The 27,618-nt window shown below is 47.6% G+C and overlaps 1 protein-coding gene across 4 annotated transcripts in view; it reads left to right on the forward strand.

Moving 5' to 3' along the window:
* Window positions 1-27,618, forward strand: part of TCF20 (transcription factor 20) — a 134,358-nt gene that overhangs the window by 22,896 nt on the left and 83,844 nt on the right. For 2 of the 4 annotated variants that reach the window (XM_072867848.1, XM_072867804.1), the window contains one exon: window positions 1,423-1,515. The exons of the other annotated variants lie outside the window; for them this stretch is intronic. In XM_072867848.1, coding sequence (XP_072723949.1) covers window positions 1,510-1,515 — 6 coding nt within the window. In that variant the 5' untranslated portion in view covers window positions 1,423-1,509. Of the gene's footprint in view, window positions 1-1,422; window positions 1,516-27,618 lie in introns of those variants that run through there. 4 annotated transcript variants of the gene reach the window in all.

Genomic DNA, 27,618 nt, shown 5'->3' on the forward strand with positions numbered 1-27,618 from the left:
AGGATACTGTAAGTTTCTTTGCGTTACAGAAGACTGGAAGCACATATGGTGAGTTACCGATATCTAACTGAAAGGACGGCAACTTGTTAGCCTGCACTGACTGGATTGCTTGGCTGATCTGACCATACCCTTATTTAGATTTAAATTAACTTTCAGCTGATTTAGTAAAAATCGGTTTAGTAGTGAAGCAGGCAAATCAGGGACACATTTGCATTCTGTGTAAATCTCTCCACACAGGGGTTTAATGCCATTTTACCCATCTGCTTAAAGTGCTCCAGCTTGCCTCTCCTGTGTGTCCCCGTGCAGGCAAGCCCTAGTTTTCGGTGAGCGTCCACTGCTTTCTTAACCCAGTTTTCCAGCTGGGCTGAAGTTGCTGACGGCATCATGACTTATCCAGGAGCATAAGTGAATGTGAATTGGCACAAAATCAAAACCAGAGACCCACCAGGCTCCCAGTCCTGTAAATTCTGGGTTGTTGAAGCCCTACTTTGCTTGAGTAGCCAACAATAACAGTCAGCTAATACCGTCATATAGTATTATTTTTACTCGGGCGTCTTCCACTGATAGTATGCTTATAAAACAATTGGAAGGTTTTTGTTTGTCTTCTTAAGTGTGCTTTCTAGTGTCATGTCCAGATTAGTTTTAAAGATGACCCAAAGGGAATGCTTGTTTCACACTGGGCTTGTACCAATTTATCTCCCCCCTCCACTCCGCCATGATGGATTTAAAAAATGGTACTGTCATCAACCCTGATATAGCTAAGGCTACAATAAAGAGTAATGCGTGCTCTGTGTTTTAATTTTTTGGGGGCTTAGTTAGAGAACTGCTGCTGAGGTATAACGGATGTTTCTGTGAGCTCTAGTACTTTAATTGTAGGTAGGAGAATTTTTAGTCTACTGGCTGTCTTCAGCTTAAAACAACTGAATAAATACAAGTCTTGGTATAGACAGTAGCAAAAGCAAGTGCAGACCAACCAGAATTTGACATAGGCTGAGTAAAATCTCATTCCCTTTTAACATCACAGCTTTCAGCTTCTCGCTGTTCAGGAGGACGTAATTTTCTTGGTCCGCTGATTGTCATAGTCTTTCAGCCTAGAAAAAACTTTTGTTGCTAGATGGGGAAGATGGGGGAGGTAAAGGAAATGGCCAGAATTTTTGTGTTGATGTTCTTTGTGTAGTACGTTTTAAAAAATAAAATAAAATCCCCAAACTAAAACAAAAAACAAACCACAAAGTCACATGCACCTGTCTATTTTTAATTTTAAAGATTATTTTAAGGTCATCTCTAGCAATCTCATGCCATAAGACACTTGCTGTACCATCACCTCTGCTAAGATGTATTGTCATAGCCCTGCTTTTCTGTAGGCTTTACAAGCACAAGGCTGTGCAACATGGTTTTCTTGCTTTCTGGTTGTTTACTAAGGCAGAGCTGAAGACATTGATTTGATTTCATAAAAGGAAGCCATTGGGGAGTGTCTCAGAAGACCATGGAGTATCTTGCTGATGTTGCATGCAGGTAAAAAGTGGGCATGTTATTTCTGGGAGGGGAAAGGAGTCTTCTGACTGCGGTGTTTAATTCCCTTACGCAGGAGGGGGAACACACAAGGCTGGGGGAAGGCAGCTGACATGGGTGCCCATCGGGGTCCAACAAGGGTGTCCCAATGAAGTGGCAGTGACATTTGTTCACTAATTTAATAATCCTGCACCCCAAGCGTGCCCCTGCGCCTCTTCTCTCACTCCCGTTAGCCCTTCCCCCTCCTTGGGAATCTGCAGTCCCGTTGGGGGGAGTAGGGAATTGCAGCCTGTGAACTGCACCCAGCAGCTCGTGGTGACGGTTGCGGCTGCTGCTAAATCAGACAGCTGAGCACCTGCTGTCTGCCAGCTAAGGGAACTGAGCAGCCAGCTATTTGTTGTTAAAGTGACATTGTCAAAATAAAAATCCTATTTTAAGCAGCCTCTTCCTTGCGTTCCTGAATAATGCACTGGAGTATTAAACTAAATGAAATTTAAGAAATCGCATTGGTCTCCCATTTGTAGCCAGAGGGGATGGCCTTGAGCATCAGGTATGAATTACCTACACGCCCTGCAACCACAACTTTGAATCCCAGCAGGCTTGACTTAGCCCTGTGTGCCGAGGTCGATAAATTGACTTCCATGCAGCTTATTATGTGGGGCTCTTTCAGATGTGACCTTATTAAAACCTGGAGTCCTCTCTGGACATTAACAATCCCATGGCTGTTTCCCTAAGTATAGGGGAGGGTGTTGCTGCAGTGTCCTTGACAAAAATCTCTTCCTTCCCCAAAATCTCTGCTGAGACTGGCACGTGCTGGTCATTCGCCGATCCTCAGACTTGACTGCAGCATGTTGCTGAGTGAACGGATTCTTCTGTGAGGGGCATCAAAAGCAGGTGTCAGCCTCATGCTAGTGTAAGGGCTAGAGCTACTATCAGGGAGGCTCTTCCCTGAACTGGTAGTTGCGTACTACACTTGATTACATTGTATTGTTGGTGAGATTCCTGTTTGTCATTTAAAAAAAAACAAAACCAAAAAAACCAAAAAACCAAAACCCCAGCTCTAGTCAGCTGTTGTATCATTTCGTAACCTCAGACTGTTTCCTTCCCTTCTCCTGACCTATCAGTTCGTTTTTGTAGTGCCCTCAGAGCCGCTGCCTTCTCGGTCTCCTCTTGAACTTCCTACCCCCATTCTTCATATGCTTGGCCACAAGTCAACATCAAAACGCCTGTGTGCTCAGATGGGAGTTTAAACTGCTCTGAGATATTTAATATGTGGAAGACAAAACTGACTTGCCACAGACATGTGGGAAAGAGAAGGGAGTGACCCAGCATCCTAGGCTGAGGATCGAGCTAGCGCCTGCTCTTTTCTCCCCTGCCTCCCAGCCTCCTGAGAAAGTTGGAGGTTTCTGCCAGTGTGTCATGTCTTTGCTCCTGCTTATCTTCCAGAGCTCTTTTTTCCTGGCCCTTTTCATCCTTGCTCAGAGCATCTTGGGTGGCACGCAAGTAGAGAACAGGCCTTTGTACCTGACGCTGGCTCTTTTGTCAGGAGGGAAAGAGGAGCACCGTGGTTAGGGCACTGTCCCTGGCTTTGGTTCCCCTGTTCAAATGCTCTGCTATCTGCAAAATGGGGCTGTTGCAGCCCACAGGGCTGGAGGATGTGCATGCTTACAGGCTGCGAAGCACTCGACAGCAGGAGAGGGGAAGGCTGGGGATCAACAGCTGCAGAGCTGCCCCTGTCCTGCGGTAGCAAAGTGGAATTGGCACCTTGGGCTTCGCTGGGAAACAGAGGGTGAGAGCTAATAAAAGATCAGTTTCTAATCTTCTGTTTTGGGGGAAACGCTGAGCAGCAGCAGAAGTGCTGGAGCTGCTGATCTACAGATTGCAGTGGCTTGGCTTAGTCTTGTTTCACATTATAATGATTTTCTACGAGCTCGTGTGTGTGTGTGTGTGTGTGTTAATTAAGGCTTTGGTTCAGTACAAGTTGTTATTACTGGACCACGATTTCTTGGTCTCTTTCACAAGCAAGTGAATTTTCCCAACGTCCTGCCTCTCTGTATGCACATGCATGCACATGTGTGTGCACTTGGGGATCTTTCAGGATGGAAAGTGCAGTGGAAATGTAAAATACTATAATTACGTGCAGCGTTCATTTCTATTTTTGCTCTGCAGTCAGCTTGGCAAGTGGAACTCTGTGTCTGGGCAGTCTCATATCTGATCTGATCTATTTGTCTGTGCTTTTTTGCATTGTGGTTTACAAGCCCTGCAATTGAAACCTTCAAGATTACTTAAAGATGGAATGAGAGTGTGCTTCCATTGAGCTTTGTAAAGGCCATTTCTTCTAGTGCAAAATAATGGGCCTAAATAACTTGACAGTGCTCCTTTTAAATCCACCACTTGGTTCCTGAGGGGGCGGGGGCGAGGAGGTAATGTATAGGTCTTACAGGAATAAAGCCAGTGTTTTGTGCTCCCCTGCGGCTCTGCAGCAGTAGCTCACTGACTGACCCTATTAGCAGAGCCGTGCTGTCATTGCGGGTGAGTCCGGTGTGCGGACGGGGAACTGAACTAAACACATAGCATGAAGTTAGGGGATGCGGTGAGGCTACGACAGTGACGGCCAAGTGGGGAACAAATGAAATGCTGGTGGGGAGGAAGGGATGCTCCCTTATAGCTCAGTAGTAAAAAAATATCCAAGTCTTTCCTTCTGTCCAGTTTCTTTTGGAGGTGCAGCCATGGGAATGACAAGTCCGAGGCGTTCCAGTGCAGGCAATGCCACGCAGTGCTGTAGAAAGGCAGGTGGGAGGGTACCAGAGGGGTGCATTTCTTTCTGAGCTGCTCCTGAGCCCGTGCACCAGCATCGTTCTTGGAGAAGCTGCAACTATTGCTGGAACCTCTTATGGATGAGAGGTAGAGCCGAGGCCTTGATCAATCGATTGTTAAAGATCCCACCGCACTTTTCATGAGATGAGGGGGCAATAACCTCTGTGTCCTGGCCAGATTCCAGTTCATTACTTTCTGCCCGTCTAAAATTTCCCCTTCCCCTCCCCCTGCCGTTTATCCTGGAGAAGTTATCATTTGCTTCCTCTCCTAATGACTCACGGGTAATGCTGCTGGCACACAACTGATGCTTTATTTCATCCTGGTGATGAGGGAGTGATCCCTGTGATTTGGGGTCTTTGGGCTGAAAGAGGTGCTATGGAAACACAAAGATGTTTGGAGTGTACACATATATGCAAAAGTGCTGTTCCCTTCAGCTGCCGTTTCGAAACAGGTAAACAGGTTTTCCAGCTGCATCTTCCAGCTAAATCCAAATCATAAATGTGCGTGTGTCTTCAGTGTATGTGTGTGCGCAAGCCTGTCTCTTCCCCCCCTTCCGTCTTGGAACAAGAAGAATGTGTCAAGCCCTCTGGCTGCAATCCAGGACTCTCCGTGGAACTATAAATCGACCCGTCAGGGAGGGGGAAAGAGATTAACGTTGGCCGTCTTCATTAGTGAGTCCCCAGAGGAAACTGGGTCTGCCATGAGCTGTGAATGAGACCAGCTGAGAGAGGAGGGGGAGAATTTGCGGTTTTTATCACTGCCTCCAGAGACCCTGGAGGAGTGGAGGAAAAGAGTGTGATAGGGATGGGAGGATGTAAAATGAAGGAAGCTGGAGCTTTCCAGCACATTGCTCGCTCCCTCATTGGAGGGCAGGTAGCTGGTTGCTGCTCCTCCGCGCCAATCCCTGACCCGTGAGCCCATGTGTGTGGCTGGAGTACTTGGCATGCTAATTGGGAGCAGAGAGGAGTGAGCCCAGTGGCAGTGCAATGCCCTGCCACGCTAAACAAGTGCTGGTAATTGCATTCAAGGTACTTTCATTATGTCAGATTTTTCACAGAACCAGAAAAGTGCATTTATCACGAGCGGCGTAATTCTTCCTGGGCATTGCTCCGGGTGTGTGTGTGCTTAATTCCCTGCCCCCCTCTCCCTCCCAGAAAGATGAAAGTAATTCTTGCCTGTGTTTCATTCTCACTTGCACACTGATTTTTACAAATAGCTTCTTTGAGCTTCAAACAACAATCTCTTTCTTCCTCACTCTGTTTATTGTATATGTTTGCACTGCAGGCTCATGCAAACACATGCATGCACTAACGCACACGTGTGCTAACTGTTGTTTTTCCAGGCTGAAGGAGGGTACGGAGGCTGCAACTGCAGCTGGTAACGTTTCAGGTTCCCTTGTAAAGTCCCTGAGAGCCTGGATTGTGGTGGTGCTCCTACCAGTAAAATCTGGTTTAAGCTGGTAGTTGTCTCCCCCCCCCGCCCCCCCCGCTTCTTGCAGTGAGTGACGCAGGCTCGACAGCTCCAGATAGTGATGCTCTTTATTCACGGAGCAAGCATCACACACATTGTGGCAATACCAGCTATGCACACACACCATTCCTACCTGGGTACCTAGCCGTGACCTGAGGGGACCGGGGAGAGGGAGGCTTCTTGTCTGTGCCCATGTGGTCCTTGTCACCTCTGCAGCATGACAACAAGAGAACCAATTAGTGTCAGTTGTGGTGGCTGTTCTTACTGATAGGGACACGGACCCAGCTAAAATGTGAACTGAGACATCATATGTCTTCCTGCTCTGCCTCCCCATGGGTCTCTGGGGTGGGGGAGTCGCACTTGGGAGCAAGGGAGCTCCTGGGAAATACAGCCAGTGCCTGCAGCCACTCTGCTTGCTGGAGGTGTGAGAGACCTTTGCAGGCGGTTGCGGTTACCAGTCTGCCTGGCACAGATTCCCTGCTAAAACTTGTTGTCCTCTTCTCCCTCCCCTCCTCACCGCTGCATTTTTATTCTCTTGCTGTTTTCCCCTTAGACAACTTACTGCCCTCAATACGTGCACAGCTTCCCTTCTCCGCTCTACCTTGATATCTGCAGTCCTTTGTAAAATACAGTGCAAGGCTTCGCCTTTGCCTTTACACGCCCCGCTGGTGCGTAGACACCTCTGCTGTGGAATTTGTCAGCTTCTTGAAATTGTTTTCTAACTAGCATTTGCAACACAGCTGTGACTTGTGGTTCTAAGCAGTTAATATTTACTAAGTTAAATGATGCTCCTTGGTAGTAAGTAAATGTAATAATCCATTTTTCTGATATTTATAAATTTTTTAAATGTTTTGTTTCATAAAGACCAACCCATAGCTTATAGGTCCCTAGCTTCAGGTGTTTGCAGGCAGAACTGGAAAAACAACTACTAATATTTGGAGTAGAAATGTGGGCAGGAAGGAGAACAGAAAGCTGGGGGGAAGGAGCTGCTGTTGATGTGAAAGGAGAGTACTACTGGTGCTAAAAAGTGGCATTTCAGGTGAGTCAGCCCCAGAGTTGGTCTAAAAGCCAGGAATCCTGCTGCTTCCTAGTTCCCGTTTACACCTCTCACTGTTCCCAGGTGAGGAGCACGCACTGATGTTTTGCCATACCTTGGAAGGAGAAGAAATAAATGATGATGAGTAGAAGGGTAACTGCACTATGGTGTGTCATAACACAACACCAGCTACAGTGTCACTAATGAACAAGCTGATGGATGAGTTATTTACTCCACGGTCCAGAGGGAAGAGGCCACCTTTGCGGACACCCACCTCTGAGCAGCGTGAGGGCTCTGCACTGAGAGTAGTACTGTAATCTGCAGCAGCAAAATCCCCCTTTTCCTTGTGCAGCTGGATGCCCTTTGGAAACCTCCAGTTCAAGCCTGATCCTGCTTAGCTTGTGGTGTGGTGTGAGGTGGTTTGGCCTGCGAGGCAACCTGCTGCCAGCCAGGGTACAGCTCTCTGCTGCTGGGGGACTTCTGTCCTGGTGGAAGAGTGCAGGAGGGACAAGGGGAACACAGCCTGCTGTGGGGGAGAAGTGCTGCGGTAGATTAAAGCAGCTGCTGAGGGACTACTCCAGTGAAGCTTGAAATCAGATTGTTTGACAAACATCATGTTAGAAGCACCTGGCTGGTTCTGTTTGCCCCACAGCTCCCTACCTCAGAGAGAAAACAAGGATTTTCACTGCTCCAGAATTACTTTACTCTTCCCTCTTCCCTTCTTTCGCTATGCCCCAGAGGGCAGATTGCCTGCCTGCAGTGAGCCACGGGTGTCTGCTGCAGATGGAGGGTGGTAGAAGGCTTTGGGAACCCCTCACCCTGATGGCATCCCCCTGTCTGAGAGACAGAGAGCTTATGGAGAGGTAGGTTTGTTTGGTGTGATTTTATTTTTTCCAGCTCTGATTTTTGTTCTGCCTCATTTGCATATTGTGGTTTTTTTTCCCAAGCCTCTGCATCTCCTTTCTTCCTTTTTTTCTTTTTTTTTTTTTAAATTCTCTTCTCTCTGCTAAAGATTGCTCCCTAACTCTCAAATGTCCCTCCCCCGCCTCACTCCCCCCCACTGCATTTTTCTTTCATCCTTTGTTCTTGATTGCTTGTGCCCGGGAGCAAAGAAAGGAAAAGGAAAGGATACCATCTCTCTGTGAAATACAGGAGAGAGAGAAAGGCAGGCAGGCAAAGTTGTCAGCCTGGCAGAGTGAGACTGAATCCATCTCAGGAACACGCCGCGCGCCTTGAACACACAGGATTCACCTCCTCCATTACATTTGCCGTGCCATGCCATGTGATGAGCCTCTGGTCCTGCCAGCCCTGGATGGGACTCCCCTGCAGAAATGTTGCTTTTGGCATCTGCTGCCCCAGGGGAATGAAATGGGGATCAGGGATGGACCAAAACCACCTGCTCTGCCAGCCTAGATTACTGACAGGGTCCCATGCACAGTCCCCTCCCAGTCCTGGTCTCACTGTGAATCCACTGTGTCTCTCTCACACAGGAGTGTAGGTATTCATCTGAAATGTGTGCGCACACTGGCTGATACATCACATCGTCTCTTTCCTTCCATCTCCTCTCCCCCTGCATCAGCAGCGCTGCCGTAATCTCTCAAAATCAACAGGCCATTACAGTCTGATGTAACTCAATGAGTACTCTGAGACAGAAATCCTGCAGTGTACTTAAAAATCCTAAGGTAGAAACACAGCGCTGTCCTGCATTCTCCCTCCACCTTGTTTCCTGGTTTCTAGTGTAAAATCAGCATTGTTCTGTGCCTGCACATAGGGTTTTTAGCAGAGTGGATTGCTAAGGCTTCAACTAGCCTTTTATTCTCTTTCAGCTCCCAGAATCTCAAATACAGAGTCTGATCTCTTCCCTCCACCCCAACAGTCTCCCTTTTTTCCATTAGGTTTTTGGAGTGATGACTTTCAGCTCGTGCCTTGGGAGAGCGGAGGTCACAGACACCTCGCAGAGGCCCTCTGTTTTGTCCGTCTTTACCCATCTGGCCTGTCCCTCGCCAGTGGAACATGTGCTTTTGTTGATTAGACCCTGTGGGTGGGCAGTTCAGGTGAAGATGGGCCATGCTGGGTTTTGCACAGCAGAAATGTCTTTCTGCTATTTGCCTTGTTTCTCTAAAAGAGCTTTATCTTAGATGTAGCCCTACATTTCAATCCTTCTTCTTAGTCCCCTCCCCCAAGTTTTTGTTGTGAGCCACGTTTCTGCCCGAGAGGACTGTGATCTGTAAGCCTTATTGGGAAGGAACATCTGCTTTCCTGATATTTGCAGGTTATTCCTATTTCTCATAGGACTCTTTTGTATCTGAGACCTAGGTTGCAGGTCAATGCAATGGGGTAGCCCAAACATCAATGTCATATCCCACAGAACTGAATTTTTCATGATTCTTTTGGTTACATAAGATAAACATGAATGATGGACAAAATTGAGCGAGATGCTTGCTGTATGAATCACGTCTACTGTCAACTGTTCTTCCAAGCCTCTTACTGTGGATGGGAGGACTGAGGTATCACAGTTCGTGTGTCGCTGCTCTATCAGTGATGAGATGCTGTTAGTTCTCCTTTCTGACCTGGCCTGAGAAGGAGCATAAATGAGTTGCCTGAGGTGGAATTCCAAAACTGGATGCCAGAAGATACCTTACCCCATAGCTCCTCTCCAGCCTGCCTGAGGTCTGAAGACAGGCATCGAACTGCTTATCAAAACCTGTAAGGTAAGGTACATCCTGAGATGTAGAGAAAACAGTTGGTTTTGCTGTCTAGGATCCTGTGCATGATGCTGGTGACTTGGTCCCCTTCAAGAGCAGTCTCTCTTTTGCTGCTGTGGTCCTCTGATGTTGACTAACTGCAAGCAGATGACCAATACAAAAGAGCTGGCAGAGATGCATGATTTTCATTAGCTGTCAAAAAGAGATGAGCAATTAGCAGAGTCTCTTACCTCTTCTGCCTCCAGGCCTAATCCAAAACTCTCCTTCATGACAAGAGTGAAAATGGTAGATTAGTGATGTGGTCCTCTTGTTCAAAGGAAGTATTTGGGGTTCTTACCAGTAGCAAAAACATCTGTTTTAACCAGGTAGTTCACCACCCAAAACTTTCTGTGATGGGGTGGGTGCTTGGTTATCTCAGTGGAACCGAAGAAGCATGGTCTTTGCTTCGTGCCCATGTTAGCATAAGGTGCCAGAGGCACACCGTCATGCTGCTTGGACCACTCACCCGTTTGGTCTGATATGCTGTCCTGGATGCTGGAGCTGGCTGTGATGCTGGAGCTGAGACGAACTGTTGGTTGGAAAGTGAAGAGCAACTCCACTGTGGTTAGTTTGGAGCAACAAACCGGAGACAGAAGCTGCTGCTTTATGTCTCTTTTGGTTGGCTTTATTATACTTTGAAATGCAAGGGTCTGTACTAGTTTATAACTGATTTCCTATCTGATACCACTGTGGATGTTTTCATTATCCTTAGAAAAGTCTAATTGAATTAAGATACTGGCCATTTTTTTCTGGACTGTCTAAGCAACTTTATCACTCCATGTGCATCTATCCTGTGGCTGCAGAGGCTGTGATTTGGCAAGACCACCTCTCAGGTGGTGCCTTCATCTAAGAACCTTCACTTGTCCTCCATGTCCAAGTATCCAGGGAGCCTCATGCCAGAACTGCAGGCACTGGCGATGAAAATGAGGGACCCCTCTGTTTGTGCTTATCCATACATCCAGCCAATGTGTTTTACAGCTTATTGTCCACTGGTCCCAGTCACAGCATTACAGCTGCTTGAGCAGCTTGAACTTCCCTTTTCTTTTACTTTCCCTTCTCTTCACCCCCCTACCTTGCACTCCTTTAGAGCAGCTTCTTCTCTGGCTTGCTATAAAATCTGTCCTCTGGTACAGAAAGCTCCTATACAGCTGCATGACTCTGGAAAAGACTTGCTGACCATATCTGTTTTGTCAGTTCTCTCTCACATTCCCCATTTCATCTGAAAACACTCTCCTTTCCCTCTCTTGTCCCTCTTAGCATTTCTCTTCTCCTTCCGTTGTAGATATGAGCGCTTGAGCCAGTTGGGAATATTGATTAAATGTTTTTTTTTCTCTTTTGGAAAGTGTAAGTTTAAACAGTAATAAGTGTCTGTCTAAGACACAGCATTTCATACAAGTTTCACAGGGAAAGGAATGCGGTGTTGTCCGGCTGCCCAGAATATCCCCTAGCCTGCTGGCTTAAAGGCCCTCCTCTGAGCTAGAGCAAGGCTTTGCGCCTGAGGTGGTCGGCAGAGTGGTTTTTTGGTGGTTGTCCTTACCGAAACAGATCCTGCTTCCCAGTCACGCCTGGGGACAGTGCGAGGGGATGGAGGGAGCACCAGTGGCTTCGTAAACCGGCTTTGTCACCAGCAGCCAGGATCCAGCTGTGCCTCCGGGCCCTTCTGTTAGGAGGGGGAGGAGAGGCTTGTTTTGTTTTGTGTTTTGTTTCCTTAAGGCTTTGAAAAGGTGTGTGATCTACTGCAGCATAATTAAGGCATTCTTACATCTGTTTGAGTTTGGAAGTTGGTGTGCAATAAGTTTTTCCTGGAAAATGCCGTCAAAAGGTGTTGGAGGGTGAAAGGACAGGATTGGGTGGCAAGTTATGATCCAGGTACTTGTTGATATGATGCACTAAGCAATTGCTTGTCAAGCTGCAGGTTTGTATTAAGTTGTACTGGCAGTGCCGTGGATGCGGTATCGTTTACAACACATGCAGCTCAAGGAAAGGAGAGAAGGTATGCCATAACACTGGAGGGAAGGTGCTGGACGAGGACTCAACATGCCATGGTTCAAACCCAAGCTTGCCTCTGCTGACGACGTCGTTTAGCTTCTCTGCATCTCCAGAGGAGGATGTGCCGGAGGGCTCCCCTTTGTAAGCTGTGGCTGTGGGCGTCTGACAAGGAAAGCAGAAATTAGGCTTGAACCCCTTCCGACTGAGCTGGGGGAAGGGAAGCAGACAGACAAACCCGAATGGAAGCAGACTTGCGTTTGATCTGTACCGTTCACGATTTGGAGCTGAAATCTACGACTCAGAGATGAGGCAGTATTGGGGTTTGGGTTGCAGGTTTCAGGGTGTTTATAAGGGCATGGTTTGTGGTGGGTTGAAGTAGATACAGATCAGCATGGTTGCCAAATAGAATGGACCCAGTTGCCTCCCACGTTCCTGGTTACTGCTGCAAGTGTTCTGTGGTAAACTAACCTAGTAAAAACATCATTTTTCAGCCAGATCTAGTCAGGGAAATGTGCTGGGGGAGGGAGGGAAGAGGCAGGAGGGGCTTGATTGCCCCTCTCAGGAGAAGTAAGGACTTGGATTGTCTCGAGGTGTTATCTGACAACTTGTTTTCAGATTATTTAGATAACTCGCCTGCCTCTACCCTTTGCCCTCTTCTGTTATCCCCATTTAATAGTATTTCCCAGCTTCACGAGGGCGTGATGAGGGTATCGCAGGCTGTGAAGTGATCAGATGCAACATGCGCGTGTGTGTATACGTGTGCGAGAGGGAGAGAGACCTAAGATAATGATCTCCTCTGGCAAAACCTCTGCGGGGCAAGAAATGGCATTGGCAAGGGCTGCTGACGGGAGGGAGCGGGCTGCCTTGGCATGGCCAGGTCTGCGCAGAGCTTTCCAACACACGGCCTGGCCCGGTTGTGTTGTGCTGACCGTGCGTGACTCAGCCGAGCGCTCGCATGCCTCGGTGGCATTTTGCAGTTTGTCTGTAACACAATAGCGCCGGAGCGCTGCCGCCCATCAATTCTGAAACTAAAGGGGGTGGCAGCAGTGGGCAGAAACCTATTGATTGTGCTGTAAATCAGAAGGCTAAGGGAAAAAGTCCGATTCCCAGGAAAATTGCAGGTCCGTCTCTCACCTGCTGCAGGCAGAAGAGTCTTTCTGCCACCTCGTCTGGGCACATGCCACATCAGTACTTAAATCTTTTGTGTACAGGGACAATTGGTAGTCCAGGGTCTAAGATCAGTGCTAATTCTTTCCATGTTTTGTGCAGGCAAAGGATGGGATTTCAGCAGGGCTGAATTAGGTCTGATAACGATGCTAGAAGGTTCAGCCTTGCTTGAAAAGTAACCCCGAAAAGAAATGGGACAAGTGAGCTACTGGAGCTAGTGTGAGCCAGTGTAGAAAGGAGGCAGAACTTGATGTCTCTGCTTTTGGGATTGATGCCTGTTTTTGCAGCAGAAGACAAAGGTCTGTGCCATAGGATTGCCCCTCTCCCTTTTGCAAGCAGTGGGCTCTGCCCCTTTGTGCCCTGGGTACCACCTGGCTTTTGGAATGGAAAAATGGAGAATTTCCCTGGTGTCAGTCTGTGAAAGGAGACAAGAGAGCTCCAGGAAGAACAAAGATGTTGCTCTAGGGTGGGATGTGACCGGATTAACGTGGGACGGAGATGGGAGCCAATGTCGGGGCTGGAGAACGCAGTAGAGTTAGAGATTTGGGGGACACGAATTGCTGGGCAGGAGATGGACAGATGGAGAGAGATCTTGGAGGAGGTCCCAAAATTGCCCTATTTAGTACATTTGGGAGAGTCATCACTCTTCTCATCACACATATGTTTTGGGAATGGGCCAGGGGAGGTTTCAACAGAATCGGAATCACAATCTCAGCTTTTTTTTTTTTAAAAAAAAACCCAAACAAAACCAGACTCATTATTTTGGGGTCATTTTTATAATCATTTAGAAGCTTTTTTTTTTTTAAAAAAAAAATCTGTTAACTGTTAATACCTCTTGGTTTTCCTACCCTTCCATTCTAAGAGGGAATTTTTGCCACGCTCTGGATAGAGTATAAACAGGACTTTCATATAGATTCATGACAGATGTAGAGGCAACCTGGGAAAAGTGGAATGGCAGGAAATTATGTTGGTCACAACTGAAATGCTCAGCACAGCCAAAGCACTTGAGCTAGTGAACCTTTTTTACAGCACGTCTTGCCCCTGTGCCATAGATTGTTAATTTTTTTTACTGGGAGCAGATGGAGAAAACCTCTGGGGATGGGATATTTCTCCTGTGACTGGAGAAGAGTCTGCGTGTGCTCCAGAGAGAGGAGTCGCACCTCTTGCTTTGCATACATCTGGGTTAGCAGGAAAGCTCTGTGAGGATCACGGCTGTACCGGATCCGTGTTTGCTTAAGGTGCTGAGGGATGCTGAGGTCAGACGAGCTTCCTCTGCTGCAGTGGGGAACTGTTATAATAACTGCTGTTTCTGCTGTTACAGGCCACACAACGATGAGATATTTATTAGGCTAATGAGCAAATTATGATTCAAAGCTTCAGGATGAACAAAAAAAGAAATGTATGTTAGCTCCCAACTGGTAATGGTTGTAGGATCAGAGTCACAGAATCCTTGAATTTCAAAGTTTTCCCAAGTGACCAGCGCTTGGATGAGATGCAGCTATATACGAGTATGCGGTTATATTCTTAAACTTAGAAATGTGTGTGTGCGTTGTGGTCACAATATAGAGAATGAGGGAAAAAGCAACCTTACCTCATTTCCTGCCTTTTTCTGTGTGAATTCTCATTCATAAAGCACAGAGAAGGGATATTTTTATACAGTGTTTCCTAGGGGGATTTTCCCCCCCCCTGCTAAAAGAAAATGCAGAAAACTTTGGTCATGCATTCAAATGCAGCTGTGTTTGGTTTGTGGTGTAGAGGTCTAAGCGTGCATTAGGACACGACCTGCCTAGTGTACCTGTTTTGTATCACCTCCGTACACAGAGAGGGGTTTTGTGTAAACTATATTGACCTGCTATCCAAAGGCAGTTTTGGATTACAGTTTGTCTGGGCTGGATTCAAATGGTGGCCTCAAGGAGAAAAGCTCTTTAATCATTTGAGCTGGATGCTGCCTGAGTTTTGGAATCTTGCAAATATGTTGGCATTTATGTAATAAATACAAACTTTAAGAGTATTTCTTTTCCTTGAGGAACTCTTGACTTCATAAGCTTTTATTGTGAGCTGGTTGTTAGGGCTGAGAATTTGCCAGTGGCTCCCTCTCCCCACCCCAAAACAAACAAATAAATAGAGCCATATGTAGTTGACTTCATCCTCCAAACAGCCTCTTAGGCTACTTCCCTATGAAATCAGCAGCTTTTTTTTTTTTTTTTCTTTCAAGTTTTGAGACATGCCAGACCACTGTAGGCTGTGCGGAGAAGGAAGGTGTTAGCCCTAGCGATGACTCTTAAGTCAGCTGTCAGCTCAATCCAAAGTATCAGTCATTTTCCCATAGCTAAAGTCACTGCAACATGTTTTTCTTGCCTTGTTCCCTGTGTGAAATGAGCTGCTGTAGCAAAGGGGTTTTAAAGACATTCTTTGTTGTTTGTTTTTTGGGTTATTTTTTTCCAAAATAGAAACATTTAATCATCTTTTTAATCATACTTCTCGATGTACAGCCAACAGACATTATTTTTTTCAGTGGCTGTTTCTGGTTTAGACTCGGCATAAATCTGTTTCGATTTGTCAATTGTGCGATCCGGTTCTAGATGATGAAGTGACCCAAGTACAGATCGGCCTGATTCTGTGTTTTATTCCGGCCGATACTACTGACTTCCCATGTGGTCTTTGCTCAGTCACTCACAAATTTATCTTTTATTTCCATTAGCTTTGAAATCAGGGTAGCTCCTGGTAAACTCTCAAAGGTTTTGTGGCTCTTTAATTCAGTTGATATTGGTAGAGTGTGCACTGGATCCTAATATTAGAGAAGGAGGGAAGCACCCTGTGACCCAGCAGAATTAGGGTGAGAGCATGAAGGAACAGAAAGGGACCAGTGACGGAAAAAAAGGAAGAGGAAGTTCAGACCAAGGGGTACTGGAGGGAGGCTGGTGTTGAGCTGTGGGGAGTGTGGAGGATTATGCAGAAGGGTGACAAGAAGGGAGATGCTGCAGATCAAAGAAGGAAAGGAAGTGGAGCACAAATGAAAGCAGTGGTTTGGAGAAAGGTGGGTTGAGTCAAGGAGCTGGTAGAAAGAAAAAGGAGGAAATAAGGAAAAAGGTTCATTTGGGTCAATTAGCTTTATAGATTACATTTATTTGATTTTTACTTTTGAGGCACTACCCTATGTTTCTAAACTTTGCTTTAATGATGCTTTCTTTTGTTTTAAGCATCTGACCACTCTAAGTTATCATGTTAAATAATTTTGAGTAGGAAGACCTCTAAAATTTGCTCCTGAGGTCATATGGTGTCTGATACCACCCTTCTTTCCCTAGGAAATAGCCCCTTGAATTCTTGAAAGTTTTAATGGCTTGGCACGGTCACCTGCCAATTTGTCCTGGTGGCTTTCAAATTGTTGTCCTGTGTTGTAGATGAGAACTTCCTAACCTGTAAAGCATTTAAGAACGTCAACAAAAAGTAACTACGGAAAGATTCTTGTGTGTGGATTTTTTTTCCTTTTACTTTTCAGGGAATAATGTGCCTGGTTTACAACTGTGCCCGATAACGCCTCTGGTTTTGTTTGTTTGGGTCTCAGTGGTGGTTGTCCTCTTTTTCCTACTGCCAGCTGTGAGGAAGGAGGGGTGAGGAGAAGGGATGCAGCTGGGATGGTTTGCAGTGACTTGTTTCGGGAAATAAGAGGGGGGTGGCTGATGCTGGTCTGAAACAGGGGGGCTGGGGGGTGCTGCTGTTCCTATTGTTCTGCCAGACCACGGGGTTCAGCCACAAAGCAGCTGATTTTCAAAATTAAATCTTTAAACTTTCCATTTTGAAAGATACCAATTTAAAAAATAATGAAGCACAATAAGAAATGTTAAGACCAGTACTTTCAAATGACCTGAGGATAGATGAATCACTTGAAAATTCTCCCAGTAAAAATATTTGTATTTTCTCTCACTGGACCAGTATGTTGAAGCATAACCTTTGGGTCTCACAGAAGCTTCTGCAGTGACTAATTAGGCAGCGGAAAAGCAGAGAAATCACCTCACCTCTGACTGCAGCACTAGTTAAAAAAGTTGTGGAAAATATAGGCAACTGCTGCAATCCCAGCCTGTAAGAGGGGGTGGAGATAGAGGGGCTGTCTTCCCCAGGGCTCGGGTTGGTGTTGCACTGACTAGCAGCACTCATAACTGCTGCTTCCAAGACTGATAGGGAGGAGAGAGACTGTTCCTTAATGCACGATGGTCATCTGTAGGAGCCAAAGGAGGCTCCTTGGGGGTCCTGCTGCCACCCATCAACAGTGGCACGGGATGGGGCAGGTGCCTTGTGCTGTCAGCGGTGTTGGGCAGCAGCCGCCTGCGGGACACGGTGGGACGTGGCGTCCCGGGCAGGACGGACCAAAGGCCTCACTGGAAACAGCAGCTCCCGTGTTGGCCTTTTATCTCCTCCTTCGCCGTTGGCTTGTCTCCTTCAGATGGTGACAGCCCTGTGAAATCTTCCAGGAGCCGCAGCATCTGTCTCCCTTGAAACTTGGGAGGGCAGGGGATTGGGGGGGGGGGGGAGAGGATGGGGGCTTTTTTTTCTTGTTTTAGGCTTTTATTTACCTGTTTTTTTTCCCCTGGAGAGCCCACAGCTCAGTATTTCAGGCTGGTTTTTGCCTTCAAGAAATTCCTGTGAAATGATCAGAGGATTTGAGGTTCTGTGAGATGCTTCTGTATTTTGAGTCCTAATCACTTAGGTGAAAAAGAATAAGTAAATTATATATTGAACCGCTAACTGGTGCTGAGGCCTGGTGGTTTCCATGGCAACCGGGCTGGAAATAGCAGCCTGTGACGTCACCAGCACGGCACAGGTAGAGTCGGATCCCGCCGCTGTCTCCCCCCTGAAGAAGTGAGCGTAGCAGGCACAAACACCTTGACATTGGAATTAACATATGCAAATATCCCAGCCACCCCAGAGTACCTGTCCATCGCCAAGGATAACCGAGTTCGCCTCATGCACAGCAGAAGTGTCCAGGCCCTCTTGCAGGTACTAAGGGAGGCCGGAACCCCCCATCCCACACCTGCCCTCTCTGCCTTGCCTGCGTTGGGGTGCGGAGCCACAGGGTGAGGCCTTTCAGCCCATGCCAGCAGCCCTGTGTCTGTGTTGAGGAGCTCAGGTCTTCTCCTCCAGTGCCCTGTGATGCCCCAGTTGCCCGAGTTGCTCCTCTAATTCATCTTCCAGCTGCAGTATTGCACGTGAGAGGGGAGAGGTTTCTAAACAGCTCGGCTTGGACACCATTTCTTCTTTCTGGAGATGGATAAAAGACCTGGTATGTTTGGTTTTGGTCTATTTTTTTTTATTTGATTGGTGTGTTTTGTTTTGTTTTGTTGTTTTCTGGAGGATTTGGTTTTATTTTCCCTTTCTCTTTTATCTTTGAGATGCCAAGAATGTAAACTCTGCTCTTTTCTGGCATTGCTGAAGGACAAGTAGGAGGTGTAAATGAATCTAGGAATGTGAACATTTAAAACCTTAATTGAAGGGGTGAATATGGTGAATCTTTAACAAAGGCCTTCTCTACTCAAAATATTTTAATTACTTGTTGAAGTAAATACGTTTTGAGCAAAACAAACAACCAGCCTGATTCAGCATGGTTATTTGATTATCCTTGTAGAGTCAAGAATGGAGGTTCTGCCTGAAGCCTCTTGCACTGTACTGTATAGTAGGTAAAGGTGTGTCCCACTCCGTGTGACAGGGACCGTCCCAAACTGGAGCCTGGGTAGACAATGGCAAGGTGGAAGTGAAGAGTAAGTCACTGTTGATCTGTGGAATTGAATATCCTTTAGCCAGCAACAACAAAAAAACCCACCCCACTGATCTGATTACCTAACTCTACACATGATCAAAACACAGTAGATGTGATACTTCCTTCCGTGCGTTTTCTGGTGTTTGCATTCAATTTAGTTTGAGCTGTCCTGAGTGATTGCATTTCCAACATTTTCCTGAGAAGACGAGACCATATGCCTCCCTGTTAAGGTGATTTGTCCTCTTTTCCCCATGCAGCAACAATCCTGTATTTTTCCTTTCTTGGTTTCCACTGGACCTAAGCACAGTCCAGGTAGCTTTGAACGATTCCCGCTTTTGTTTGTGCCTGTCAGAGGTTTGTAGACAGTTCAGTTCCCAGCTCACTGGCCGTTGCTTAGCAAACTCTCATATTTAGTCCTTGTGTTTGTAAATTGATTTCTGGTTCTTGGTAATGTACTTGTTGCTCTTCTGCAACCTTCTGCTTTGTCATGAGCTTTTTGAACAGGTTTAGCCCAGAATTAAATACCAGCTTTCAGGTATGGTTACAACCAATACAATTTGAGGCTTGTCAGCTCTAGAGACTGCTAATAATACTGCAAGCACGTGCAGCAAGTGCAGCTATTTGCTTGCAGCAGTGCCCACCTGTACATAGAATTAGCTCTGTTACAACAGTCTTCTCCAGGAGACCGCCCACCAATGCATCCTGCATCTCCTATGCCTGCATCATTGCAATGACTGTGAGTAGAAAATGCTGGTGTTTCAGTGATGATGGCTGGCTCTCTCAGGAAGGGTCTCATACTGTCTCTTCCCTTTGGTCAAAATAGATGCACTCTGGATGGTGTTTTACATTTAGATGTAAATGCTTATCTGTCATACAGGCATAAAAACATTCAGTGTTTATAATGAGAAAAATGACACAGGGCAATGGATGGGGAGTTTTATTAGGTGCTGTGGCTCACTGAGTGTTGTTTGCAGATAGCGTGCTGCATGGACCACCTATTGTTTCACAGGTCAGCAGTGACCTGTGGACCACAGTTTGGGTGATGCTGTTCTAGGGCCTTATCTATACTAGGAAAAGGAAGACAAATGATGCATGGTTTATCATCTCATTGTAAAGCTAAATGACATTGTGGGGTGGTGTTTTTTTTTTTTTTTTTAATATCAGGAGTTGATTCTTGAGTGTGCTGCAGCTGTGTTTCTGCTGCCAGAGGTGAAATAACTGTCCTGATTTCATCAGTGTAGGCGCAGATAAATGTGGAACTACAGAAGACTCCTACCTTTATCATGTACCTCCTTTTGGAAGCATCTCCAAGTATTAGTAGCTCCTTTTTCCTTCTTTGGATGGACTACTTTAAATCATTCATATTGTGGTGACTTCCAAGGGTTTTTTCTTCCCTAGATACTTGGTTTGTAGGCAGTGCCACCAAGAAGTGAACAGATATGAATATGAAAAATATGAAGATCTCCAAAAACTTACTGACAAAAGGGAAACCTTGCAATGCATTTCACTGCTGCCATGCCTAGTTAGCTGTGCTACCACTAGTGATGAGGCAGAGGAGTTTGAGATCATCTGTGGCTCATTAGAGGCAACAGAATTTAGAAGAAGTAAACACCTACTGCTCATGGCTCCTGAGCGGTTGTGAAAACCTGGTCTTTGTTTAGACACCTTAGTGTTAGCTGAGCTTTTAGAAGATGCTTTCCCTATTTAGACCTGCAGTGATCTGGTATGGTAGGATGCGTGAAGGACTACCTTAAGGTAGTTCTTACTTCTACCTTAAGGTACCTGCTGCTATTAACACTTGTAGCATTCCTCAGGGTTTCCTAATGCCTCCTATCTTTTATGCACCTTCTGTCTTTCAGAAGGTGAAATCTTTGGACCAAAACCGGACACAGTTTTGTCATAGAGGCATATTGATAAGATGAGAAAGAACAGCACTGCTGAATGTTCCCATCAGTGTCACTGGCAAATGCATCCATCAGGAAGGATTTGGTGATGGGTATTAGGATAATGAGCCACAGGGAGGTGGACTGACTTTTCACTCCTTGTCGCCTCTACTTTTCTCCCAGTTCATAAGGTCTTCACAAAAAGGAGAAGCTGTTACTACTTCTGGCTGCTCAACACGTAGTTCTTGGTCTCTGCAGATGCTGTGTATAATACCTGTGCACTGCTTGGAAAGGGTGAAAGCTGAGAAGATAGGAGTTTATTGTCTTCTACGCTGAGGCTTGCTCCAGTCTCAGTGGCTGCAGTCTCCAGCATTAGATGGTTTCTGTTTGGAGTTAGGATATCATCAGTGGGGCCTACTGAGGTGAACCAGCTGTTTATGCACCCTAAAAACACCACTTTGTCTTTCCTCTGCCACAGGGTGGACGGGAGGGGGAACAGGACCGAGTGCGGGGCTCAGGGAGTGAGAGGGACAGAGGGTGGGTGGGGGACGAACTTCCAGGAGTGAGTCTGGCGGCTGGAAGGAGTTGGGCCCAGTTTAAAATGGCTGCCGCCGCATTCAAGGGGCCATTTTAAGTGCCTGTTATCCTACTCTCGCTTAAGGGTGTAATTTGAATGAATGCGAAGCCAACAAAAATGTTAGATTCCAGTACAAATCTGTTCTGATTTGGGGATTCATCTGAGTCCCAACAATGCGTAAAGTACTGTGGGATGAGAGGTGATATATTGTGGAAATGTAAGATATGGATTTTATATTTATTACTGACTTGGCAGGGTGCTTTTCACGTCACCATTCTGGTACAATTTTGATTAGATTTTTATGCTGAGCATCGGAGAAACACTGCTTGTGTGTACGTAATTCTCTCTCCCTTTTGTGCTTCTCTTCTCTGATAAGGAGAACTCTGTGCTGATGAAAGAGACAGGGTTGACAGTCCTTGCACTGTAACGATACAGTTTAGACAATGCCAGTAAAAACTTTCTCTGCCAGAATGGAGGACGTGTGTTGACACGGAGCAGAGTGCCGCTAGCAGCGGGAGGACAGGTAAGTTTCTGTCTTGCCCAATTCCTGACGTCTGCAAGAGTTCAGAAGGGTGATGGTAGCTTCCCTGATGTTGATGTGTATGGGGACTTGTTCAGCGGTCCTCAGTCCATGTGTTGCTCTCATTTGTCACAAATTGTTGTCTCGTAACGGATTTTGTTTACTCCCAGCATGTGCTGGCTCTGAACTAGCATTGAAAGCAGATAAAATTCATCTGCAGATGGAGTGCTGTCTGTTCTCTCACAGGTACTTGTTTTCATTAAATGGGTAAGCATCAGGAAAATAACCCTTCTCTACAGACTACCTTACAAAGTCAGAGTTCTGAGGCAGTCTGAGGTAAATCTGTTGTGTATATTTATATTTAGTTATTTATACAACCCTTGTCTTTTGTACAGAGCTTTCTACAAGCATTGATGCATGTATTCTACCTTGCTTTGTGTCAAAACTAGTAGCATCCCCATTTTATAGCCTCATAAAGAATTGTGTTGTGTGGTTCAAGATGGTGCAGAAGGTCTGCATCAAAACTGGGAACTGAACCCAGACTTCTGGGATTCTTGCTTCGGTGTCCAATACCCAGGAAGAATGCGGGAGGAGGCAGGATGATTTTTGTGCTTACTTAAAGATATACTTACATATGTTTGTGTTGAATCTGCTTCTGGAGATGAACAGCTTTGGTGTGGCACTTAGAATAATTGTCTTGAGAAGGGGCTTAAAAGGATACAAATGTAGTACATTTTTGCATCTTCACCACAAACAGCATTGCAATTGTACTGCAGAAATGCATTTGGCTTGTGGCATTTGGTGGAACCAAAACATTTGACTCAGTCTGATATTGGCAGAGCAAAATGTATGAACAGACGATTGCCAGCAAGGTGGTTTACCATGATGAGATTGTAAGTTGTCATGTGGGCTATAGTAGTTGACTCTGTGATCCTTCTTCATTGCAATAAGAAGTAAAATGCTTGCTTAAACCATCAGGAGGTTGGTTGGTTCCATGTTACTGTGACTCAGCTGGCAAATGGTAACTTGTTAGTCATGGTAACTCAGTTGCTTACTTCTGTGTTTGCATCTCTTGGACTGATTTTGGTGGGTAGCCATTGTCAGTGGAAGGCAAGTGACAGGAAAAGCCTGGGAGTTACCTGGTTGTAATCACTCTCCTCACCACTAGCCTGGATAGAAGCAAATCTGCCTGCAGAGCTGCTGGCTGGTTGGAGAAAAGAAACGGAAAAAGATTTGTCTGGGTCTAAGTTGCTGGCCTACTAAAGTAAATTTGTCACCCTTATCAGAGCTGTGAATTCTTATATTTTAAGTTTTGGCAGCAAATGGACAAGGCTTAAGGTGGTGTCACAGGGGGTAGTAGTTCAGTCCCTGCCCTCCCATAGCTGGAAGACTGACTCTTTGCAGCAAAGGTGGAGAACTTTTCCCCTGTTGAGAGCCAAGCTGGCCTTTTGGGCAGCCACGCGTTAGCCCGTACCTTCATGTGAAGTGATGTGTGAAGTCAGGAGGCTCCAGCCTATGCAAAATGAACCTGTGGACTGTGCTCAGCCCCTGGGCTGCGGATCTTCTACCCGAGGTCTAAAACCTTAAATAGCCCATGATGAGGGCCGCCTCTCCAGGCGGAAACCTTGCTTGCAGCGTAAAACCACTACGCACTTAAGCCTGTTTATGCAGAGAAGTTAGCATGCAGTAAGCTGGGGTGTGAGTTTATAGCTCCCTAGCTGTTCCGGACTATTTTGTGTGGGCATCGTTCATACGCAATTAAGAACTGAGCTGCTAGCTCCAGTGGCATCGAGTAAGAGTGGCTACGGCGTGAGCTGATGTGCAGTGCTCAGCATGCTGTCTGTTCAGAGCCTGGCTTATTGCCCCCTTCCCAGGGCGAACAACCCCTTGGATAACTTTTGGTTTTTACAGGAGGCTGCACAGGATCAGAGCAGCAGCGAGGTGATGGGGTGGGACCAAGGAACTGTGTGACCAGCAGGGCTGCGCGCACCGCACCAGACACAGCTGGGACAAGGCTGGCTTAAGCGTGCCATGCACAAGGCATGAACATCGGTAATGCAAGTGGAAAGCGCCTGTATGGGGAAGGCGGCAGCGTCCCAGAGAGCGGAAGGAAGGGGAGCCCCCGGATCCCACTGGCTGCAGGTTGTGCCGGTGGGACCCTGCCTCTCCCCTGCCTTTGCCCCGTACTGGCCTCGGCAGAGCCCACCAGCAGGCCGCTGGTGCTTGGCGGAGGAAGGAGAGGAGCAAGCGTTTCTTGTGGTGGAGCGTGAGCTGGCATCTGAGCAGCCTCCCCTCTGCCCCGCTGGCTCTCGCCGGCCCTTCCTGGCTGCCTGCCGCCTCTCCCTGGCTGCCAGCCCCCTGCCCACCGGCAGACACCCCATCCCCTGCCCGGCCTGGGAGTGGGGAGGTGAGAGATGGGCTGCAGAGAGGACCAGCTCCCTCGGGTCCCCGATCCGCCCCAGCAGAGCAGCCGGCCTCCCCCTGGCTCCCCGTGTCAAGCGCGTGTTTAAGCTTGTGCTAGTCTCCTGGACACCTTCCCGGTGAGTTTTCCAGAGAATGACTACAGATGAAATGCAATTAGACACAGATGGACGGGGGGTGGGGGAGGGGTGGGAGACGAGCCGAGTTTGAAAATGGGGGGAGGGGAGCGATTAATTGCGAGGCCGTGAGGCAGACCGGCGCGTGCAAGAGAGAGATGTGCACGAGGATCAGAGGTCCCCACTGGGAGATGCTCGCTGGGCCGGGGCCGGGAACCTGAGGAGGTCTCTCTGCTCTCAACTGCTGCCGCCGCCGCTGTTGTGGTTGTTGGAGAGCCAGAGGGAAGCAGCAGGCGTGTCTCAGGGATGATTAATCATGTATGGCAGCAGCGAGGAAGGAGGACGCGGTGCGCACACGGAGACCAGCACCTCCCCTACCCCTGCGCGCCTTTGGCTCGCTGACAGCAATCTCTTCTGCTCTGAAATCCAGCCCTGGAGGAGGGCAGGCAGAGGGGGACCGAGTTTCGCCTGAGCCAAGAGACGGCTCCATACCCACCCCATCCTCCGGGAGCTTTGAGTCTCGAGAAACTTAAATCTCCTGGGTCTGAGGAAGAATGAAAAAAATGTGAAAGCAGGGAGTTGAGCTAGTCCAGGTGGGAGGAGAAGCAGACCTGACTGAAGGTTTAATTAGCGAGGAGCATGGAAAAAATAAAAGGGGGTTTGGCAACAGCAGGCTGCGAGTGCTTCCCAGTTGGAGAGGTGGGGACAGGGCACAGAGCAGTCCAGATTGGTGCAGGTGTCCCTTTGCCTCAGGACTTGTCAGCCTCCACACCCTGGCACTACCTGAAAAAAAAGAGATTTAAACATAAATTGGTTTCTGGTTGGGGGAAGGAGTTTGGTTTTAAGTCTCCAGGATTCGACTTCTTACTGCTTTGAAGAAAAGCTTAAGAACCAGAACCCTGCTTTTTTTTTGTGTGTGTGCAATTTTTTGAGAGGTCAGAGTCCTGCACAAGGAGAGAACCAGAAGATGAGAATATCAGAAGCTTCCGAAGTAGGAGACTTTGGTTAAACCGGGACAGCTGGCAGGCCTGCAACTTTTAGCCAGGCTTCCCAGCCTAATGGCCATTACCTGCAGTGGTCTGCACACACATCTTCCCCTTGCAAATTCCCCTCACAATTTCTCCTGCAAGTAGCTGACAGCGTCCCCTTTTCTCTGCATCCCCCATCAAAGCTAAGGCAATATTCTTCCCACTGTGACTATTATTTACAGTGGAATGTGTCAAAGTGTTCATACTTTTTCCCCTTAACCTCAAAGACTCCCGTTTCACGGTCTGTAACAGTTCTTTTTGGGACCTTTGGACTGAAGGCAGGTGTTTGATCATATTTTTCTGCCCCTTATTTCCCTGTGCTCAAGACTTGCTCAGACACCCTTAACTACAGTGCTGTCTTCTGTCACTGAGGTGGGATCTCTGGGCTAATTTTTGTAGAGTTGCTTGGGCGCGCTGCCTTTACGTTTGTCCCTGCAAGCCTGCTAGAGAGTGTTATTTAATGCTTATAAACAGCTCCACATTTTCCATGTGCCACTTCCTCATGCTATGCAGAGTAGTGGCCAGAATATGGAATGTACTAATTTCTTTAATGTTCCTCCTTTTTTTTCTTAATTCTGCTAAGTGTAGCTAAGTATTTCACAATGCTAAATATTATCACAAAATAAGAGAGGAGTAGGGCATACAAATTGTTCAGAGGCAGGACCGGAGTGGGTCTCTCCAGGCAGAGTTCAGTTTGTTGTGAAACATGTGCTGCAGAGCTATGGAAAGCTAGGGTACTGCTGATGAGGTTGGAGGTACCTTTGCAGGGTTGTTTTGGGATCCCTGGATTAAAAAAAAGCCATGTAGTTTTCCAAGCAGAATCGAAACACGTTGGTGGCATCAGAAGCTGACAAAACTGAGAGCTGGAATAAATACTTAATGCTCCTCCCTGTGAGACCTCTGCTCACAGCCAGTAGTCATGGAAAACAGGACAAAACAGATGTGGATGCCCGAGTGAGTGAATAGTGCTCCTTTATTCGTCGCTGTTGTGAAGCGAGGTGTTTTCCTCTCCTCACCAATTTGGCGAGCCTCCTTTGTGGTGTTGGTGGCTTGGGGTGGTGGCGGGAGGAAGGTGCTGGAAGCAGCTGGCACATTGTACCCGCAGCAGCCCAGCGGATTTAATTTTGGGATCTGGGCAGCATAACGAGCTCCTCTGCTGAGGCTGTGTGGAGGGACGTCTCTGCCTTGCCTGAAAGGACTGTCTACCTGTTTTGAACGGAGGGACCAAGAGCAGGCGGAGGGGCGGGAGGGTGTCCGTGCACTTGAGGCCGGTACAACATCAATGTTTTCATTTGGAGCTCTTCCTGAGACAGCTTTCTCTAAGGGTGAGCAGCAAAGGACAGGGCAGCTTGTCCTCTGTCTCCTCTCCCACGTCCACCAAGGGGGCAATGGGAGCGGGGTGCTCACGCTAAGGCTTACCTCGTGGCGTACGTGATTTAAGAGAAAGGAAGAAAACCAGGGACAAGAGGACATAATTTGCTTGCTCAGCTGGCGGATGGGCAGCAAGAGGAGTGTGTTGCTAATTAATGTGAACTATTGATCATGTTTGGACAGAGGGGATGCTGTGATGGGGAGTAGCATTCACCTTTGCACCGTTGGACCATCCCAGGGGGTTATTTAGTCCTTTCCCAGTCCAGGGATCGTTTTGGTGAGCTCTCCAGCTTTGTGTTGCCCTCCAGCACCAGCACCGGTGGCAGTGGTGGTGTCCCTGGCTCCCTGGGGACCACAGCTTGCCAGAGTGGGGACAGACAGTACTCCCCCCATCTCAGGTGGCACCTTGGGGGTCATCTGGCCCCCTTCCCTGCCTGGGGGTGCTTTCTGACAGTGTAAGGGGAGCTTTTTGAGGAGCCGGGGGCTGGCTGCCAGGCTGCCTTTAATTCCCCCAGCTGGCAAACAGGAGGCCTGTGTCGGTTGCTGGGGCAATGGCGGGAAGCTGTGTTAGTTTAATGAAGCATTGGGAAGGCTGCTGTTTATTTGAGGGGAGCGGGGGCTCTCTTGCCTGCGAGGATGCTCCCCCGGGGCAGAGGGGCGGCTGCCACAGGGCTCCTAGGCCACGGGCACCATGCTCTTCCCCTGGACTGCCGCCCTCAGCCCTTCCCGGGGTGCGGAGGCCGGCCTCGGGCCATCCCTCAACACAACATGTCTGCCTGCTCCCCTTCCACCCGAGCCCAGCGTGTTTGGTGCCGTGCCCTCAAACTTGTCCTCCTCCAAAAGTGCCTGCCCCTTCCCAGGGAAGCCCCCCCTGCCCCACTCATGCGTCGGAGGACCTGGTCCTTGCCCCATGCAGGTTGCCTCCTTCCCTGGCACCGGGATGCTGGGATGGATGCCCCTTCCCTTTTGTTGCCCACCTGGGATATGGCAGTTACCTGATTGGGGTGTTGAACTTACTCTTGATTTACGCAAATGAAGACTTGAAGCATCAATGTCTTCATAGTAAAGGTGACCTACAAAGGAGAAGGGCGGGGGGGGGGAAGCCTTGCATTTATGCCCCTTTTCCAGTGTCTCTTTATGATTTAAAAAGGACCGAATGTGGGGCTTGGGCTTTTATATCCTTCTTCGCTTCTTTTCTTCCCAGTGTGTTATTTC

The sequence above is a fragment of the Ciconia boyciana genome, chromosome 1 (assembly GCF_034638445.1).
Source record: "Ciconia boyciana chromosome 1, ASM3463844v1, whole genome shotgun sequence".
In the NCBI taxonomy this organism is placed as follows: Eukaryota; Metazoa; Chordata; class Aves; order Ciconiiformes; family Ciconiidae; genus Ciconia; species Ciconia boyciana.